Source organism: Bombus bifarius, unplaced genomic scaffold (assembly GCF_011952205.1).
Source record: "Bombus bifarius isolate JDL3187 unplaced genomic scaffold, Bbif_JDL3187 scf7180000009243, whole genome shotgun sequence".
Taxonomy (NCBI): Eukaryota; Metazoa; Arthropoda; class Insecta; order Hymenoptera; family Apidae; genus Bombus; species Bombus bifarius.
This window is the reverse complement of record NW_022884989.1, coordinates 3,480,243-3,501,270: the sequence shown is the minus strand read 5'-3', so window position 1 is coordinate 3,501,270 and position 21,028 is coordinate 3,480,243. Positions and strand designations below refer to the sequence as shown.

The 21,028-nt window shown below is 37.0% G+C and overlaps 3 protein-coding genes across 4 annotated transcripts; 1 reads left to right on the top strand and 2 right to left on the bottom strand.

Moving 5' to 3' along the window:
• Positions 1-1,061: 1,061 nt before the first annotated feature.
• On the top strand, positions 1,062-12,059 carry LOC117214727. 2 transcript variants are annotated; one of them, XM_033461005.1, is made up of 3 exons: positions 1,062-1,293; positions 9,044-10,286; positions 10,910-12,059. In XM_033461005.1, exons 2-3 carry the CDS (start codon positions 9,068-9,070, stop codon positions 11,071-11,073), a joined length of 1,383 nt encoding a protein of 460 aa, XP_033316896.1. In that variant the 5' UTR covers positions 1,062-1,293; positions 9,044-9,067; the 3' UTR covers positions 11,074-12,059. The 2 variants fall into 2 exon arrangements, with proteins under 2 accessions (XP_033316896.1, XP_033316895.1); XM_033461004.1 differs by lacking the exon at positions 1,062-1,293 and adding an exon at positions 6,654-7,306.
• A 1,396-nt stretch (positions 12,060-13,455) lies between these two features.
• LOC117214726 lies at positions 13,456-15,151 on the bottom strand. Its single transcript, XM_033461003.1, has 2 exons — positions 14,888-15,151; positions 13,456-13,845 (listed from the first exon to the last, which is right to left on the bottom strand). Exons 1-2 carry the CDS (start codon positions 15,095-15,097, stop codon positions 13,624-13,626), a joined length of 432 nt encoding a protein of 143 aa, XP_033316894.1. The 5' UTR covers positions 15,098-15,151; the 3' UTR covers positions 13,456-13,623.
• Positions 15,152-17,771: 2,620 nt separating this feature from the next.
• On the bottom strand, positions 17,772-20,991 carry LOC117214719 (probable isocitrate dehydrogenase [NAD] subunit alpha, mitochondrial). Its single transcript, XM_033460993.1, has 6 exons — positions 20,820-20,991; positions 20,396-20,518; positions 19,520-19,692; positions 18,994-19,228; positions 18,634-18,912; positions 17,772-18,547 (listed from the first exon to the last, which is right to left on the bottom strand). Exons 1-6 carry the CDS (start codon positions 20,844-20,846, stop codon positions 18,308-18,310), a joined length of 1,077 nt encoding a protein of 358 aa, XP_033316884.1. The 5' UTR covers positions 20,847-20,991; the 3' UTR covers positions 17,772-18,307.
• Positions 20,992-21,028: the final 37 nt, after the last annotated feature.

Below are 21,028 nucleotides of genomic sequence, written 5' to 3'. Positions count from 1 at the left end.
ATTTTCACAGTTCCTTATTTTACAATAAAGTATTCTTTATCAAGTGCTGTTTTTATTTTCATAGTATCAAACTTTTGTAACCTTAAAGTATTACTAAATAAAAAGTTCGATATATTTGGATTTAATTAGTTAGTATGTAAGTTCCATAATAAATGTATGTGTAGGTGTGCAAAAATTTTTGTAGACATTGAATATTAGTTTATAAAAATCGTGATACAAGAGTATAATTTGAAGCCGAAACATGTGACCGAATTATTTATATTACCGCGTTCTGCCACGTTTCATCGCGTTCGTCTTCACAGTCGTTTCGAGTAATTTCAAGAAGAACGTCCACCGGCCCCATTTTAAGATAAACTGACAAAGGCACGCACGTTTCAATTCTGTGGTGCATTTAAAGATCGATATTCCAGTCGTACGCGAGCGGAGATTCTTCTTCGGCAGTGTAAACATATCCTCGATACGTCCGTGGAACGCAGTAAAGAGACGCGAAGAGACAGGCGAGCGAGGGTGGGAAGAAGCTACGGGTACAGGAGAAAGATTCTCTTTTGCCTATATCTGTTTTCCACTTTTTTCATCCCCGTAGCAAGGCTATGCTTGTATTCCTCTCTCTCGTCTTGTCTCTTTCTACCTTTTCGCTTCCTCTTTTTTTAATGCCGCCCTCTTGCTCTCATTCTCTCGTTCCTTTTTCCTTGCTCTGCCCTTCGTCCTTGTCCACCCGCCGTGGTCGATCTTACCGTCTCTTTCTTTCCATCCTCGTCTCAAAATGTGGCATTCAACAGGGCTTCTACGGTGCTTGCGGTGGTGCGGAATCCGCGCCGGTTTGCCGCGACGCGGGGTGCATCGGGGAAATGATGCGCAGATTGGCCGGATCATCTCAAAAACCACCACCCTCTGCCTCCAGCCCTCCTCCTACTACCATTCGTCCCCTCTGATTTCTCTTTCTCCCTCTTTCTCGCACTCTATATCATGCTTGTTCGCCCTCTCGCCCCCGTATCGCAGGTCCCTTGTTCCCTCTCTGTCATTCTCGTGCTCGTACTCTCGTCGTCGACGGTCGCCAGGGATGGAATACAACCCCCACTTTCGGCACCGCCGCCGAACAACCACCCTGCCGCCGCTGCCTGCCACGGTGCCCGACGACGAGTGACTGAGTCCTCCGATTATTATCTCATTTGCTGGCACGAGCAGCACGCGACGCTACTGTCGCTTCCCGTACGATCCGTAGATCGCTCGCCTCTGGATCACCGCCGAAGAGAACCGGAACCCGGGACCACCTGCCTGTCGCCGCGTGTATAGGTGAGTCGAACTTTTGTCTACCGATTCTTTTTATTTCCTTTACTTCATTATACAATTTCGAGTGTTAATTTCTTGTTTCGTAGATTCTTTTTATTTTTACTTTTATTTCTTTTCTTCGCCTTTTTGCATCTTTGCTCTTTTTTGAGATTGGTCGTTGATTTGTTCGAGGAACTTTTATGGTCTCTACCATGTGACCTGATCGCCTCTTCTTTGGTTGCGCGCAAGAGACGAATGCGTTGAAATCGTGCAAAATTGTTGAGATTAATGTAACATGCATGAAAGATGGTGTCTTGGGGAACGGTGTCGATTAAAATCGGTTAGTGTTCTTTATTTCGAGCTGATTGTTGGTTTGGAAGTTTATTCGATGCTTGATTTCACGAAGGATGGTACACGTGGGAAAATTTGATTTGTTGCGTAACGACTGTGGTGTTGATTGTGGTAAAACGAAGTGATGGGATGCGGCAAGTTGATTTACAATAGTTTATTAACTAATTTCATATCTGTTGTTTACAAAGAGGGTTATTCTGTGAAGTGCAGATATTATTATCAAATAAGTGTTCTCGGTTTCTCTTTTCTTTATGAGTTATTATTTGCATTGAAATAAGATTAGAAAAAATGTAAAAATGAATTGTGATTTATGACCGAGACAATGATTTATCCCACGTCGTGGTCAAATAATGACAGAAATAGAAAAAACGACGGTGAATATAAAAAATCGATTAAAAATTAGCATTAACGAGAGGATCCTGTGAGTATCACGTGACAAGTAATGAGAATTCATCTTACAATCCTAAATCGGCCCGTACATCTTCCTTTGAACCGCGTGTACGACAGCACTGATAACGTGTTCGAAATGCAGTTTGCAAATTCACATCTGGGATAATAAAAAGAATTGTTTAATTTATTTCTATTTACTATTAATTATCGCTATTGATCTACACATTTGTTAGTCGAATTGATTACAATTATTATACTAATAAATAAAATAAATTATAATTTTCAATTGTTCATATATATCGAAAATCTTTAGCTATGCTTCGTTCCTTGAAAACGCGCATATTTCAATTGTTTCCGATATTCAATTGCATTTAAATTTTATAAACTTATAACCTGCATATCTTACATGTACACTAAGTTTTATTTGCAAGTCCAAGAATTAAAATTTTTAATCAAACGCTAGGTTAACACATCCTATTTTGAATGTTATATTTAACATATTATTGTTGAAACACGTAGCAATAGCGTTTTCGCGTACAAATACGGGTTTGTATACGCTGTTTCCCATATAGGTCCAGTCAATACTCAACTACATAGCGTTAATATGCATTTAAAACGGAAAGATTTGATAAAATAAACGTTCTTTCGAGAAAACAGAATATTGAAAGATTTAATACGAATACCCGCTATCTTCCTCAACGAACAATTTCTCACCAGAAGAATCTCGGTTGGCATCTCATCGAACCAATTAATCCTCCCTTTCTTCTATAATCTTTCGCGGTTATCGATTATACCGCAGTTTGTGCACCCTCGAAAGCATTCAAATCCCCTGGCCGTTCCTTCAAACCACGATACACCATCACGTACTAATCTTAAGCGCTAACGAAAGAGTTCGTATCGGTGCGCCAGCTTTATTTATTGCCGGTGTGTCATCGTTCTCTGCGTTTCGCGTCTTTCGTTGCGTGCGTGTTTCTCTTTTATTCCTTTTTTATGAATACACACAGAAAGAGGAAGAGAGGACCGTTCGAATTACGCAGAGAGTTCAACCGTAAAAAAACCGAGTTCTACTGCGACTGACATTTTTTTTTTCTCTATGTAAAGCGAGATCGTTCCGCGTCTGGTCGTAATAAAAATGTTTATGCTGACAGTAAAGAGATCGCCGCTACTCGAAGGGAGGACGAAGACACGGGAAGCGAAGAAACGAAGACGAATCGATTGAAATACCTGTCGAGGTTAACATTTAATTCGCCTTTGGTCTCGTATAATTGGTACAAATCTCTTTCGACATTGCATTCGCTATTTTCTCATGCATAGATGTGGCTCTTTATCGCCCTTGTTAATCATTATTGTGCTTCGTTTTCACACGACCTGTGATCTAATATTCTTCTGCTTAGTTACGCGAGTCGAGAATTGGAGGTACGTTACGTAAAACTAATCGACCGTAAAGAAAAACAATATGCCAATTGCAGCGGATGCATGGTAATGACTCGAGTGACTCAAACTACTTGTAATTACATAAAATTTGGCATTAGATGTTTATAGCGAGAATATATCATGCGTTGCGTATTATGTATTATACTGTTGTGATATATAAAAAAGGAGGGAAGATACTTGTATGAAAAATAAGAACAATAGTATTTTGCTTGATCCCTTTGTTAATTGTGATGAAACGAAAGCTTTGAATTATTTTTCGACGGTCGCGAGGAAGACAATGATGGAGAGTAATCGACAAAGAGACCTGTGCAAAATTATTGACAGACAATGTACAATATACGAAGATGTGAACAGGAGAATGACGCACAAGACAGGGTATAGTAGGAAAGAAATGAGTAAAGATAAAGGGAGATTTAAGGAGAAGGTACAGAACTGTGAGATGATCAAAAACTAGGATCTACAAAAGACGAATAAATAAATAGAAGCAAGAACAGAGTAAACTCTTATTAAATGGGAAAGCAGATTATATTGAACGATATATGAAAAACGGGAAAACCAAGGATGAGGAACAAGAACACGAGACGCAATAAAACTGAAAGAAAGAAAGATACTTAGGAGACTTTTGGAAGAATAAAAGTAAACAGTAAAGATCAAGAAAATAAATAAAATAGAAACAGACGCGATAAAGCGAGGACCAAACACGCATGAAGAAGAATAAATAAAATATAACGGGTAAAAGAGCAATATGCGATGCACGACAGATCCTTGCAGAAAGGGGTAAAACGAACCGGAAAAAAGGGGGAGTGAGGCCGAAGGTATACAAGCGGGTAAAGTACATAAAGAAGAAAGAAAACGAGAAATTAAGATGTGCAAGGGTGGGGGTGAAAGGGAAATCGTTCCAGAGAAAGGGTGGAAAGGAACGAATTAGGAAAAGAGAGGAGCGTACGTCGAATGGTTAGGGAAAGAGGCGGATGAGGGAGAATGGGAGGGAGGGTAGGGCGAAACGAGAGGAGCAGCAATGCAAATATTCGCGGCGACAGAGATTGAAACAATCCGCCAATTAGAATCGTCGACGTGAACGGGATTATGCAGATTCGCGGTGGGTGCGCGGACAGAACCAGAAACGGACTGGCAGCTGCCGCACCGTTCGCTTAATTCAATCCACCGAGTTGTCTTATGAATCGTAAACCGGCCTTCCCCTTCCGCATGAAACTGAAACTACGTCACGAGGAGACGGAAAGGAAAACGTCGTCGTCGTCGTCGTCGTCGTCGTTGTCGTCGACGACGACGCCGAGCGACGCTTCGACCAACCGCAACGATTCGCCTCGAACGGAACGATAATGCAAGCCCGTAAAATTCCAAGGTTAGGACGAGCGCGATTCATTGCTCCATTATAGTCTTGCAGAGAGGTTAGTTGAACGAAAGAGTTAGTTGATGCGTTCAAGGGATGGGGAAGATTTTTTATTCTGTATCTATTAAGAAAATTATACGTCATATACGTAATCGATGGTAAAGCAATCGATATCGTCAAAGAAAAAATTGGTTAACGCGTTACTTAGAGGATGGTTGAAAAGCTCCGGTCTAATGCGTGTTAGGGAGATCGTTGTACTGTGTAAGATGTTTTATGATGATAGGTGGTGATCAGTGACGTAAAAGAGATTGATACACAAAAGATGTTACATACTTTGATCTTTGGCTTTGCCTTGTGTTCCGTATTTCGTTTTACATCAGATTATTGTTTCATTATTCTATCACCTTCTCAGATAGGATAAAACGAAGACGGATAATTGAAGTACAATTTATTCATATTAAATTAATATTTATGTTTAATAAGCAATAATTTGCTGTAACATCATTGCAATTCTATTCGCAAGATTGGGATGCTTCTTTATTATTATTATTACGTTCTCTACTAAATAGTTGATTGAAATAATTAATAAGAATAATTCATAATAATATTGACTGTTAAAACGTTCATTAATTATTTTATCTTACATCGATATATATAGCAGCGAAGTATGTGATACAATAAAGTGCATTTTCAATTATCACTTGTAAACGTATGCTTCAATTACAGGACATTAAACAGTGACAAGATCATTTGTTATACAATACATAGAAACGATATAGGAGATAAGAATCGAAGGATAACTGCAGAGAGGGAAATCGAGAAAGGAGAGAAATGTATATTGCAATTTTTAAAGGATACTTAAATAGAATATTACGAGGGTTGACGGTGAAAATGTGTTACCATTGACTTTTAGGGGCGAGAACCCAGCGGGAAATAAATTGTTTCGTACCAGAGAATCTCAAGTAAATACTCGCGGAGACTTTCCGGAAAGCTTCTTTATATTGCGCCGGTAATAGAATAAAGAACCGACCACGCAATGGAAATTCTCACTTTTTGCATAATTGACGTATCCTCGGGAGCATACCGGCACGTTGAATTATTTTATCTCGGGATAATGTGATTTAAATACAAGGGACTGAGAAGACGCTGTAACGTTTCCATAAAGTATAGGGGGATGTAAATTTTGCTGCAGTTTCTTCGCTTCTTTCTCGGCGTGAATTTTTTACAACGTTATGGAAAGATGAAACAAAAGTATATGGAAGAAAGAGATAAAAAAGAAAACAGAGGAAAAAAGGATTGAGTAAAGTGGCTACAACGATCTCGTGATTAATGTTCTAGAAATGTAAGATCTCTTCCGCGGTCGGTGTAATTCAAGCTTGGTTAAACCAGCGCGACCGCTGAATTTCATGACGCAGCCAGCCTTTAAAATTTCCTGTTTAAGAAGACCACGATGTAAGGCAATGGAAACGCGTCGCTATTGTCTTTCATCGCAACCATCACGGAGGGAAAAAAATCGTTTCGCGTCTCCAGGGATTCTTCAGAAGTCCCACGTATCTGAGCCTTTAGAGTCGCCTTGCTTTCTCGACACAGTCTGTGTCAACATTTTACCATTCAAATGGTTAAGTAAATACAAGATCAATCACAATATGAGATTTGCATAAAGAAAATAGCAACTTTAATCTTATTGTGCAAGAAACAAGTAACTTTACGATGATATAATATGATCTTCCGTTCATTTTTTTGTTTTTCAAGATCTTCAAGAAAAACTTCCACTGCCTTTTAAACGCGTTTAGAATTTTCTTCTGAATAATTAAAAACTCCTCAATGTTGAAAGGAGTACAGAAGTCGTTTCCATTCCTTCCATCAAAGACTGTTATTTCTTCCTTCTTCGTGCCGCATAACGAGCAAATAATATTCGCCAATATACGTAGAAAGCGTAACCAGGTCCATTTCACTCTCGCTTCTGACAGAAATCAAAAGATTTTCACCGTTCGATGTTCAACAACGATAGAGACGGCACGGGAATTATGGACGCGCTGCAATGAGAACCGACGACGAGAGCCCGTATTTATCACGAAGAGTAAAACTGACAGCAGTCCATTTCCTGTTCGTCCTGCCTGTCTGGCTGAACATATCTCCTGACGAAACAACGTGGACGCCGTTTGTTTGGGAAACAATGGACCGAAACAATACCCAATCCCTCCTCGGTGCGCGGACACGGATACAGACCACCATTCTGCTTTCCACGCCCCGTTACACTCTTCTCTCTTTCTATCGATGAAAGAATCTCACCAGGGACCTGGAAGACTTCACGGATTCTCGCCAATGGACAGTAAAAATTTTCCTCTCGTCGCTTCGTCACTCGCATTAACAGTTGTCTGTCGTTCTCGTTTATTCCAACGCCTAAAACTGTTTACAAAAAGTCGCCCTCTGATTCCTCCGTCGCGATGAAGAACATTTTCATCGGAATATTAACGACTCGAGAATACCGGCCTGGAGATAATGCAAAACGTATGTTCTCGAATTTATTCTTTTTTCCAAAAAATACTTGCAAGCACGTTCCGTCTTTGCGAATGTAAATATACTTTATACTCTATTTACAATGTGACACTGTATGCATAGAAAGTTTCGGAGTTATAGGTTAATCAAACGCACAGTGGTAGAGGATCATAGAAGAAATAATTGTTGATTAAAAGAAACGAGTTTGATTTATCTTTCGTTACAAAGGCTTAAAAGTGTAGGTTTAGAAGCCTGTGAGCGAGCAACCTGTTATACACGAGTCGTACGCGCAATGATTCGGTAAAGAAAAACGGAGCAAAGTGTTGAGTTACTTATGATATTTTTGAAGGATGCCGTTATTGACAGTATTAATTACCATAGAAATCTAAGTATGAGCATAAAATAGTATAATCTGTGTACTAAATAATACGCAATTTATTATTTAAAACTTTATTAAAATGGCAAGTGCGATCGATCGAAGTTATATTTAAAAATAACTTGGATATATATTTATTAGAAATCCTCGTAGAATCGCACGATTATCAAAACGCGAAATAAATGACGAATACATGGAAACTGATATCAGGAGTTTAAATATTAAAAAAGTGGAAATTGCTCACTTAAGTCGTATATTCTGTTTAATCTGGAAAAATCAAAAGTACACGATAACTTAGGATAAAGTAAATGCAAATCAATGAAATTGTAACTATATCAATAACGAAAATCAGTATGTAGGGAACACTTCCTTACTAATTACTAATTGTTCCTGATGCGACTGTTCATACGAGCGTGGTACGAAGTTTAATTGAAATACCTACGATCGTAGATTCTCGTTAATGATTTCTCGGGAATTCCTTGCAAGACATTCGCGCGAAACCGAACGTGCACTTGACAGAAATTAGTAATCCTTAATGGATGATGCGACGCAAGCCCTAGTATTACTCATCCCTTTAGCCAGTCATAGGCGTTGCCTGCTGCTCTTAGACTTAACAACGGCGGATATTCAATTAATTTCAGAAGACAATAGTAGCGCGTCTCTGCTCCGAGGATTGTACGTACTTACCTACAACGATCTTCCATGCGTTCGATTATTGTTGGGAACCAAGCAGATGTGTAGTATTCCAAGATTTAGCTGTGTTGAATGTTCGAACTACCAAACTCATCGCAGGGTTGCTATGTTAGCTCTATATGTATGATTGTACATTCTTTATTTTGGAATATCGTTTGCTTTTATTCCCTTCATTCCCCAGAATGCAAAGAATCAACGTTACTTTCCAGGAGTATTATTTATATTTGAAATAGTTTTGATAATATTTGCATATCGTTTAATACAATATGTTAGAAAATAGAATATATCTTCTGGATAGAATATCATTAAATGTCATTTGGTTAGAGAAAATATTGAAAAATTGTTAAATACTTAACGTAAAGAATTTATTAGAATTTCAAAACGAAACAATTTTCTAATCTAAAATCAATATTACAGATATTACCACAATCTATAGTCGCTTTTGCGTTGACACATCAGATACAAGAGATTCCTTTCTTTCTATTTAAAATAATGTCAAATCGAAATTCTACACTACACTCGATCAAACTGATAATAACCTCCATATCAAAATTTTGTCACAAGTTGTCCTCAAATACTTACAATGAATTTTAACCGTGAATGCAAACGAACATCCGCGGAATATTTCAATCACGAACCCTTGCTATCTGCTTCTTTTTAACATTTTGTGACTTCTCCAGTGCTCATCTTCGAAAACCAGAAACATGACGACGACCACAGGCGATCCGTCGACTCTGAAGAGTCCAGCCTCGCTCTCCGGCGGCGATTTGGTGTCCCGCCTTCTAGCAGCGACTCCTCCATACCTGTACAACGTGCCCTTAACACCGCATAGCTTCTTCTTCAGCGAGATGTTGCGTTCGTTTGTGCAAGCAAAGACGGAAGTATCATCGGCGAACAACACGACGAGCGTACCTCGACGTCGCAAAAGATCTTGGCGAGACGCTCGGGATCGTCCGTTGGAATTAACCACGAAAGAAAGACAACATCATCACCATCACCATCACTCGCAGCACCAACAGCAGCAACAGCCGCCGGATAAATATTTCCATACTCAACAGCAGCCACAGCAAGCGGAGACGCGACTGGAGAACGGAAGTAAGCAAAGCGACGGCTACGACACCGCAAGTAAAGTGGGCAACTTCGAGCAGAAGCCAAACTTCGGGACAGACATTTTGAAACCGGTGGATGAAAATAAATCTGAGTTTAGCAAGCAGAGTAAGAGCTTTTTCGACGAACGACCTCGTCACTTTGAGCAGGCCCAACCACCGGAAAACATGTTCGCCAGTGAACTGCAGAAAGTCAAGCCGGAAGAGTCTCACTCTAGCGACCGTAAGAATTGCAATTACAACGATAGAAGCCCGTACGATGATCGTACGAAGAGCGCGATTGGCAATCAAGAGCTACCGCCCCTGTTATCAGATCAGAAGAAGCTCGATTTCTCGAGGACCTTTTTGCCCAGCCTTCCAGGAAGGGGCTGCGATATGCTTCCGGGCGTGAAAGGATTCGGTCTGCCCGGGAACGTCACCAACCCGGAATTCCTCCCTGGTCCACTTTGGTATCCGCCTTATCCAATGCCTCAATCATATCCTGGCATCGATCCTCTACACTTCTTCATCGACCTTCGCGTATCCGGCCATATCTGGGATCGCAAGTTGAGCGAGAGGCAACTGCCCTTCAAAGGCAAGCACTGTTCCGCCTTCAGTGTGCCACAATCCAAGGAATATAATAGCAATCGACCGTTAAATTTGACGAGAGACGAGGCTAGCACGTCTAGGAACAGCGAGGAAAATCTACGTGGCACTAATTATATTTTGAGACACTTGACTAGGACGTACAGGGACATTGGCCAGGCACGGAAAGCAACCAGAAGCGAAACATCGACTTCTGGCGAGAGCGAAGACAGTTCAAAGGACATTGATAATAGTGGGTGTTAATAATTGTTTGTTGCATGATTGGTGTTTTTGTTACGATTCGTTTCTATTTTCTTAATACAGTTGAAGTAACTCGTGTTCTGACATGGTGTTTTAATGTAACTAAACGTGTGCGATTGTATAGAGAATTACTTGTTTGTTCTCATCGTTAAAGATCTAAATTTGTTTATTATTAAAAGTCTAAACGTTTCTAACACAGATCGGACTGTGAAAGATTACGATAGTGAACAAGAAAGAGATCTTTTTAGAAAGAAATCAACGTTAAAATTACAATACTGCTTATAAGGGATTATTCTGTAATTTTTTTTCGACTAGACAGCTTTTGAGGCTCGAAGTAAAAGTTAACTTGAATTTCAAATCAAATGATTTCAACTATCGACAAGAGTAATGACAATAGTAGTAAAAATGACGATTCCATACGGTACAAAGTTAATATTCGCAAATGAGAAACAGGATATTCGCAATTAATCTCGTCATGAACTAGATAAATCTCATTATGTCATATGAAATGCTTTCTCGTATAAAATTTGAAAAATGTTCGTATTATACGTAATATTGATTTCTTAGAAGAACGTATCTCTAATTAATTAAGCTTTTGTGTGTTACAAAATGCAGACGAAAGATCTCCAAAACCGGAAGAAATCTCGGTTGCGTCCACAAGTCCGGAAGAAGAGAGGAAGGATCTTCGAGCGTTGATAGGGTTGGAACTGGTGGTGGATTATGTGAAAGAGCCGAAGGGAGATACCTCGAACGAGCAGAATTCGCAAGTAACCGAATAACTCGTGAAAATCGAACGATTCTCTTTCGTTCTTGACTGTATAAATAGATGTAGCTCCGACACTTACAATCTCAGCTGGTTCTCACTCGACTACGTCGTTCATATAGAATGTTTAAAAACTGAAATTCCATGACTTTTTTCATTCGTTGCGAAACAATCAAATTCAACAGATTGTCAATTTGACAAAAAATTGCATAATTATTTAACGATATCTCTTATTTAAAAAAAAAATTTATTTCACAGTCGATACCATAGATCGAATTTTATCCTTTACGATTCTTTATAGCATTTAGAAACTTCATTGTAGTCATTTCTCTAGTCAAATGTAAATTGTTCGGTTGACAATGTGTTAATGTCCCTTTGAATTATACACGGTGTCAAAGAATGTTAATAGCGAAAGAACATGGAATATCTTGCTATTTTTCTGAGATATTCCTCCCACTAATTCGTTTCGTTTTTTCTTTTTCTTTATTTTCGATGTGAATATTTAGAGACAACTTTGTACATTTAGAAACGATACATTGAAAAACTAGCAGCCTCGAACTTTCATCGGTGCTATCAATTGCGTAAATGTGGATGTGGCTGCCCTAATCTGACAGACCAAGCAATACATAAGCCTGCTATCTATTCACGCTCAATACGCAACTGAACAGCGTGAGACTTACGACATTTTTTAATATCGCAGTTTAGTCACGGTACTTTCCAGATACATTGAGTTTTTCATTCAGCAATCTGTACCACCGTGTCTGTCGTTCTTTGAAGACTCTTCCTATCTTACACTCGAGATTCGGCTCGAAAGAGTCATTTTCTACCAAGGAGGATCTTAGAGATCCCTTGCGGGCCGGAAACGCTCTGCTACGAATTCAACTATATGTGATATGCGGTGTACATATTATAGTAGCGTTCTATTGTATCTATATGTATTAATAGAAATCATTCGACCTGTATATTAAACGTAATAAAAGTAATGCGATTCAATCACGTGAACGAATTCGTATTCTTTCGAAAATTACCGTAGACCATTTCATATCCTACATTGCGGCAAGCTTTCTACCGCTGATTGTACCTTTAATATTAATTCCTCTTTTATAATAGCTAACTTAACAAAATTTTGCTCAAATATTAAAACTGCAAAATCTTTCAAAATAGAACAGTCCGCTTTTTTCTGCTAATAAAAAGCAATGGATTAAAAATCACTTCGGTAGACTTAAGAGCCTACGAACACTCTCATATACTCAATCACAAAAACCACAAAATAATTCAAACATTTAATTATGAAATCCTATCGAATAGACAATAAAACTTACGAAATGTTCAACTGCGAAAACCAACTACTAAATTATAGAGATGAAAATACTTACGACATATCCGATTACAAGAACAAAAAAAAAAAAAGAAAGACAAGATTGAGAAAACGACAGAGAAATATTTCTGCTCTGGATCAACTGCACGAGCTTACGATCGTAAGTTACGTCCAACACACGAACTTAAAGGTACATTCTCACGAGTACCATCTAAGTACGAATGGACTGAATGCTCGTTGAGCTCGAGGTCGATCTTTCAAAGTGAAACAGAAGAAGGAAGGATGATACAGTCTACGGCACATGCCGCTCCTTCACCTTGCTGAATGCATCGGCACTCGTTATAATTGGGAGTACCCTCGAAGGAACGCACACAGAAAGGGAACGTCATATTCAGCCGGATATGGTCACACCCTCGCCCCCATCAGTCTCTTGACGTTATTTGACTAATAAACTTCTATCCAGGGTTCTCCTTCATCGATCGAGATACTGTTTCCCGGTTTCGTCTCTCTGTCTATCGTTGTCGACACGGCTCTCTTTGACACGGCCGTTGACAGAGTACAATTAGGGGAACCGAGTCCCCGATATGTATGCGCAGAATGACAAGAGATACGTGGCTTTTAGGGACGAGGGCAAATCTGACGGGAGATATCGATCTGCCGACTCATTTGCAAAGGCTGAATGGAAAAGTTCGTCGACGTGTTTGCGGCCGATTAGATAGATGAAGATGCGTTTCCAATGTGGATTTCCATTGGGTGATCGTTCGAGAAATTCTTTTGTTCTGATATTCTTTGGTGATTAATTGTCTCGAAGTATCTGCTAACTTTCCTTCACTTTTCTTTATGCAAGTTTGATTTATTTCAACTTATTTCGATGAAAATTCGAGAAAAATGCAATGGAAATTGTAGGAAATTAAATAGCGTTAAATCTTTTTAACTTTCGGAAAGAAGAATCTCGCGAGCTTTACATTAATTCTTTAGAAATTAAAATTTTTCTTTTTTAACTAAGTATTACTAAAATTTGTTAACTTTTACGGAAATTCAGGATCGACGTTATAGATCTCAAAAAACGTAAAATATTTGAATAAACGTTATTTATTTATCTCATCTCTAAATATTACGATCGGGGTTTTAATCTTTGCAGTAAGAAAAATAGTACGTAATTATCAATTTATGTTTTATAAAATTATCAGTTTATTTTTATCACACTGTGTGTAGTATTCACGCTCGTTCGTATACCTGATAAATTCCTCAAACAGTATCGTGATTAGCGATAACGCGAAGCTCCAAGATCACTTCACCCTTGTTGTTCCTATCGATTTTCACCATTTTGCGGTTCACCTCCGGGACCATGATAATATCATCTGATCCGACTCTCTTAACAGGTGCTTCGACTAATTTGTAACGCGTGATCGGTACCTCCTCTTTGTTCACTTCCATGACCGGCTTTTCCGGCGCGACAAGCGTGTACACCTAATTTCAACATGATACATGATTAGTACGTGCATTGGTATCTGCACCTACGTGGAAAATTTTTCGATTAATAGAATTAATAGATACGAGGTTCATACGACTTCAATTTACGATTGTTATCAATGTCCAATTTACTGATTATTGGAAAAAGTGATTCTCTGAAAAAATTGGACTCGTCAGAATTGTCAATTTTTTTTTTAATTCTGTAATGAAATAATCAGTGACGTTCTATCAAGAAGAAAACACTATTCTAATTGATGTTTCTTTGTGTTCGGTTGCTTTATGCCATAATTTCACTTTAATTGCTTTTCGAGAGCATTAAAAAGAAAGCAATTTAAACAATATGAAACATAAATTCCCTCGGTATTTCGGTGAATTGGTATGAATTCTATAGATGATATAACGTGAAAGACAATCACGTACTTTATATAATTAATTAATTTTGTATTTTTGTATTTTTAACAATTGATGAAAGAACGATCGATAAAAATTATTTATTTTGTGTAGAATTCATGATTCTACTGGTATTAATTTTCCTCAATTTCATCATGAATAAAATATATTATGACAATAAACATAATGGAAACATCATTTGAACGAAGAAATATACAGAGTCGGGGATAGAAATAAAGTGGAAGCAGGTATCAACGAAGATTAATCGAGCTAATAATTTCTTTAAGTTTCTCTTATTATATGTATATTTCTATAGTATATTATTTAGTGAATAATTGAAGCTAATAATGTACGTCTTTGCGTAAATAAGCCATATTTAACGAAACTTCGTTGACACTCGTTTCCATCACCTGTCCACTTCTTTTTGTTCTCGATTACGTGTTTGCAAATACGTTACGTAACTGTGTTACGAAACAAACTCTATATTCTGCTTTTATTCGCTGTAAAAATCGAACGACAATCTTCACGATCCTTATCTCTACATTTTTTCGACCGCAATAGAAAGATGTTAGATAAATACTATCCATTATCGCAACAATCCCAATCGATGTATTTAAAGGTAAAATTTCACAGGAACGAATCGACTTACCTTTTTAACAGGATGTATCTTACTATCAGGATCGCTTGAGTCCCCAGCAAAGAAACTCAGATCCAAATCCCGCGAAGATTGCTCATTCGGAACGGGGAAAGTTAAGTCGTCGTATCGATTCTGGTCCAGAGTCGGCAAATAATAAACTCGTCCATTAACGACAACTACGAACGTCGCCAGGATGCTCACGAATATCCAACCGTTCTTCATCGTTTTGCGTACTCAGAGAGAACTACGAGTTAGAGGGCCGTGTGCTCGACGAAGAAAAGTAATAAAAAAAAAAAGAACTTTCCTCGTGACAGCTGACAGATCCATTAATCCATCGTAAGGCGATTACAGACCATTCTTTCGAATGATTAATTAAGAGTACAATCTGCCAACGGACGAAGAAACGAATAATAATTTCCTATTGGTCTAATTGTAAACGAAGAGTTGTTTCGTGTGGTCAGAAAGACGAATATACTTTTTTTCCTTTTTTTTTTTCATCAGGAAGCTTTGTATTATATTAAAAAGTGGAGGCGTGTTGTTTTGTTATTTCGCAACAATGGCTAAAAATTGAGTACGAATGGAGTTTAAAATATTTTTATGCTGCCGACGGGTTTATTTCGCTATCTATGAAACATTTTTCGTCGACAGTAATGGATCCGTTTTGAAGCATCCAATTATGAGGAAGTTGAAGTTCATTCATTCTATGAAATCAATAACTTTTAATAGTTGAGCCTGAGTTTTATGAAAAATAGTATAAAAAAGCGAAATTTTGACACGAACATTTTAAACGATAGTGATACACTATAGTGATATAGTGACCATTCAAACAGTTAATTACACGTACAGTAGACCTCTGTTTATTTGACTTTGTCGGAGAACCAAATAATTTATATAAAATAGATTTTATATCAGAAATTCACCGATACTTCCTACTGTCTATGATTTCTCGTTCACGTAATAGAAATGCATGTTCAGATAATAGAAACCAATCGGCAGGAATTTCTGTGCGTAATCGGACACTAACTAAAATTGCGGTCAAACGAATGGAGTTCGTATAAACGAAGCTCTACTGTGCGTATATTATACTTATACTGCTTTAAGATCGTTTCTAAATTTCCACAATGTATTCTCATAATTCTTTCTCCAATAAGACAAATTCATCGTGCATCGTTCGTCACTTTCGTAGAACTTTCTTTGCTAACAGACTGACAGCTAATAAATGTCATTACTTTGAATACGACAGACAAGCTGCGGCGAGGAAAACACTGGTGCAACACTTGCGCGAAACCATTAACATAGGAAGAGAGTAAAGAAGAAGGAGAAAGAGAAAGAGAGAATATTGAGCAGAAAAATCGTAACTGCTCCGTCAGCAGCTTTTTACATTTCTGTTTGACGGTTCTCCGAAACGATCAGGCCCAGCGATTATGAACACTGAGACGGAAAATAAATCGCGGAATTCTAAACTGAGAGCGTCGCGTATTCATGGGGGTAGATACCGATAGATCCCCGATTTATTGTTCGCGTTCGAACCGGCGTCCGCTTTAAAGGCAGAAAACACGGTTTTCACTCGTAAAGGGGTGAAAGCGAACCGGGGGCGCGCGGGGCATGAAAATAGGTGAGGGGAAGAGGTGAGCGGGTGTGCATGTGCATTATTGGAACGCGACGAGAGATTAAAAACGACTTTTTCCAAAGGATCGGTTCCATTGACTGGGGTGCATTGCGGCAAGTCCTGAATAATGCATGAAATTTGTTCCCCGGAATCGAATCGTTTCTCGTCACCGCCAGCACCGGAACAAGAGAGCGAGCATAAATCTAAATAATTTCAACCCTCGAATTTTTATTATTCCTATGACTACGTCTGCGCCTCCGCGCTGAATATGCATGCCTTGCTTTCCGCACTTCGGCCTCGAGTGTTCCACCTTTTGTGTAACCAGCCCTTCGCCACAACTGATGATGCACCTTGCGACTACCCCGGTCGCCGATACCGCTTAAATCGTCAACACACTGGTTAATTTTCCGTCTAAAACGAAATTAAATAAACGATTGCTTAGAAATCAGTGTTCTGGACGATCGAACAATCTTCGGTAAGCCGAAAGAGAATTAAGGCGAAACTAGCATCTTGTCCTGTAGAATTGATTTGACAGATTTGACTAGTCGGCTCGTAAATGAAAGCTTTCGTTAATATCGTAATTAGAAAATATTTGTTTTGGTAAGAAATATTTCGAAAGGCTAAGAAAGAAAAGATTCATATGTATTGAAAATTTAGTGATTCTATATATCATAGTTGAACAGAAAATTTAATATCAAAAATTTACAAGAGGTCAGTCATTATTCACTCGAGGAATCTCGATAAATCACAGAAAGTATTAACGAGCAGCGAAGATGACACCGGATCTTCCCCCATCCCATCCTCTTCTTTTGCCTGTGAAATATAGCCGACAACTTTTCTCATACTCGAGAATTTTCTTTAGAAGCATACTGTACTACGGAGGAAAGAGTAGAGGAAAGGGGAAGTTATAAAGTGTCCAAGACGGACGCTATAACAATATTGCAAAGGATAAAATTATGTAGCGTTTATACCACAAGAATTACATTTTTTACAATAAATATTTCGTAAGAACATCAGAAATGAAAATTAGCATAATTAAAAAATTCTCATCTTATGATATTCATACGAATATTAATATCTATAAATACGTTTGATTGTAAAAATAAATCTAAATTTTCATATTTGTTAATTTTATTCAAATATTACTGTAAATAAAAACACAAAAAATAATGAGTTATGTAACAATATGAATTACATTTCTGAAAAATTATTGTTAGTAGCATTATTTTTCAATATTTATAATTATATTCACAAACGATCTATAGATCAAATAATGGACACAACACATAGAATCCATAATATTTTATTTACGTGTAATACTGCGCAATATGTTACTTCTTGAAACTCTTCCTCGAGGCACACATTATCAACAACTTCATTCTAAGGTATTGTACAGAATTCCTAAATTAATTTACATGTTTACTTTTTACAGATTCTATTAGAATCTTTCTTTTACAATAAGCAAGTATGACAATCATACATATACGTGTATTCAGTCGCATTGCAATAATATCGTATTAAATGCTATTACACATTAACAAATCTACAAATGTTGAGTAACATCAAGTTTTACAATAAACTAATTCAAGTACTCAACAAATTATCTAAATGAGTGCAAATATAAATGAAAAAGATATCCTTTACCTACATTGAACATCTCTGCAATTCAATCAAATAAATTGCACATACATTTTGAAGGAACACATTGAAAAAAATTTCGAAAAAAGAAACAAATTACAAAGATATTTAAAAACAACGTTTTACATCACATGTATTATTTCTACGAGTATTTGGCAGTTTATACCCAATAAATTTTATATCATCTATTTAGCTAATGCTGAAACCTTTTTGCAAATTTCATTAGTGTATTCACTGCATTTTGCAGATCCACCAAGATCTCCAGTTAAATGTTTGCCTTCTTTAATAGTGTCATAAGCAGAAATTTCGATCAGTTTAGCATGTTCATTTAGCCCCATATATTTAAGCATCATTACAGCAGAGAGTAATAATGCTGTAGGATTCGCTTTATCTTGACCTGCTATATCTGGAGCAGTTCCATGCACCTATTTTGGCACAAAATTATTATCAAATCACGCCCTATCATATTATAATTATATTATAAAAGAAATATAAAATTTTGTCTACTCACAGATTCAAACAATGCACCATTCAGACCAATATTTCCACTTGGTGTAAGACCAAGTCCTCCTACAAGTCCAGCACACATATCAGATAAAATATCACCATATAAATTAGGCATTACAAGTACATCGTATTGACTAGGATCTTGAACCATGTTTAAGCATACTGTATCTAAATATCTTTCTTCAAATTTAATAGAGGGAAATTTTTGTGCAGCTTCTCTACAACACCTTAAGAACAAACCATCTGACATTCTCATTATATTTGCTTTATGTACAGCAGTCACCTATTAAGGAAATTAATAGTTGTCTAAAATATTTGTTAGCTTCTTTTTTTAAGTTAATTTTTGAATAAGTAGATTAAAAACCTTTTTTCTATTATTATCCTGAGCATATTGGAAAGCAAATTCTGCTACTCGACTGGAAGCTTCCTCTGTAATCAATTTAATTGATTGTACAACTCCTTCTACAATTTCATGTTCTATACCAGAGTATTCTCCTTCTGTATTTTCTCTGATAGTGACAACATCGACATTGTCATATAATGTCTTATATCCTTCCAAGGAACGACATGGTCGAACATTGGCATATAAATTAAATTCTCTGAAAAAAAAAAAAAATAAAAATAAAAGAAAGAAATATATAAATATAAATTGTCGAAATATATAAATTATCGAATGGTTTTAAATCCTTGCTACAGTCTACACTAAAGCAGTCTACACTACTTCAAATAATTACACGTTTACATTGACATTTGTAATTATGTAACTTAAACAACTCATAACAAATATATGAAGATTGAGACAATAATACAAAGACTGAGACAATATGGATGGATGTTTGAAGTAAATACACTTAACTATTCTTAATTACACAAGATAAAAGTAGGCTTACTTTCTTAATGCAAGATTTAAAGATCTATGTCCTTTTCCTATAGGTGTCATCAATGGTCCTTTCAGACCAATTTTATTTCTGTTAACTGAATCAATGGCAGCTTGTGGAATACCAAATTTTCCATCTGGACCTTTTACCGGTGTTACATCAACAGATTCCCACTCTATGGGTACCTGGTATTTAAGATAATATTACAAGTATATGTGAATGCATATGAAGAAATACAAAATGTTTGGGTACAATCTTATCTAACATTGGATACATTCATCTTTATTAGTGCTGCTATATGAAAGAATAAACTGTATAGGTATATATTAACATACATATAGATACTAACAGTTGAGTAACAGTGTTATGCAATACATGATATATGAGTGATACTATTAAAGTTTCTTCATTCATGCTGAAAAATAGTACATTGTTGTTTCTCAATATTAAAACTATTATGCATCATTATTACACATATAAATGAAAACAAATTAATAATCTCATGCATTTATTTGAAATTCACAAAATATACACTGTGTTTATAAAAAATATACAAATTAAAAAGAACATACCCTGGCTACAACAAGAGCAGACTGAATTAGCCTACAATTGGATCAACCTGTATAAGAGTAAGATTAAAATAAACTCCTTAAGGTTACTAGTAGGACACTTAGGGTCACCTTGTAAGGTTCAAACCACAAATAATGAAAAAATTAAAACAGTTACTCAAAATGTAATATCTACTGTGCAAAAATGTAACAGAAATGTCAAAGTGGACACATGTTATCAATATACTTCCATTCGACTGATAAGACATGCAATTACCTAGAAATATCGTGCATAATGAAAACTGTTAACATATAAAATTATTTGTGAAAACCATTTTACCTTGGCAGCATCGAAAATCTTTTGTACTGCAGTTGAAATTTCGGGTCCGATACCATCTCCGGGAATAAGTGTGCATTTGTGAACTTTATTGCTGTAAAAACGGACACAGCCAATTTTGGGGACCTGTTAATCAAATATCAATAAGATTGATAATTATTAATAAAAGAACACGCGGAATACTACTATATTTCGTAAAGAAAGATAGTACGAAGGTGGTACTGAGAAATTGATATAATGTCAAAGGAGGAAAGAAAAATTATAAATGATATAAGGAAAAGAGATAGTTTGCCAAGCTGTTAGAGCCCTCAGCAGAAAGATATAACCAAGATATGAAATATTCTAACCTCATTGTTTGAGAAGGATCACAATTACGTGTAGGACACTTATTGTTTTTAGAATTTCTGGATTGACACGTGTTACTTACTGCATTTCGTATCCACTGTGCTGCCATTCTCTTTGTAAATTTTAACAAGAACTTCCACCACCCAAAATTGTTGCGCACGTCAGAAGCAGCACCAAAAACCCTGAGATGTGAAATGAATCACAGTTGTGATTGGTTCCCGCGAAACGATGTCTTCTGCTATTCGGAAACGGAACATAATGGTCGATAGTATCCGAACATGACGAGTGGCT

What these genes read in the sequence shown, in the direction of transcription:
- LOC117214727 (XM_033461004.1), top strand. An exon ending in TTCAAAGGACATTGATAATA is followed by an intron (nt 10,287 to 10,909) that starts GTGGGTGTTAAT and finishes TACAAAATGCAG; the next exon opens with ACGAAAGATCTCCAAAACCG.
- LOC117214726 (XM_033461003.1), bottom strand. Translation starts at nt 15,097, where the DNA reads ATGAAGAACGGTTGGATATTCGTGAGCATCCTGGCGACGTTCGTAGTT. An exon ending in AGATACATCCTGTTAAAAAG is followed by an intron (nt 13,846 to 14,887) that starts GTAAGTCGATTC and finishes TGTTGAAATTAG; the next exon opens with GTGTACACGCTTGTCGCGCC.
- LOC117214719 (XM_033460993.1), bottom strand. Translation starts at nt 20,846, where the DNA reads ATGGCAGCACAGTGGATACGAAATGCA. An exon ending in AGATTTTCGATGCTGCCAAG is followed by an intron (nt 19,693 to 20,395) that starts GTAAAATGGTTT and finishes CTTAAATACCAG; the next exon opens with GTACCCATAGAGTGGGAATC. An exon ending in ATGGTGCATTGTTTGAATCT is followed by an intron (nt 18,548 to 18,633) that starts GTGAGTAGACAA and finishes GTGCCAAAATAG; the next exon opens with GTGCATGGAACTGCTCCAGA.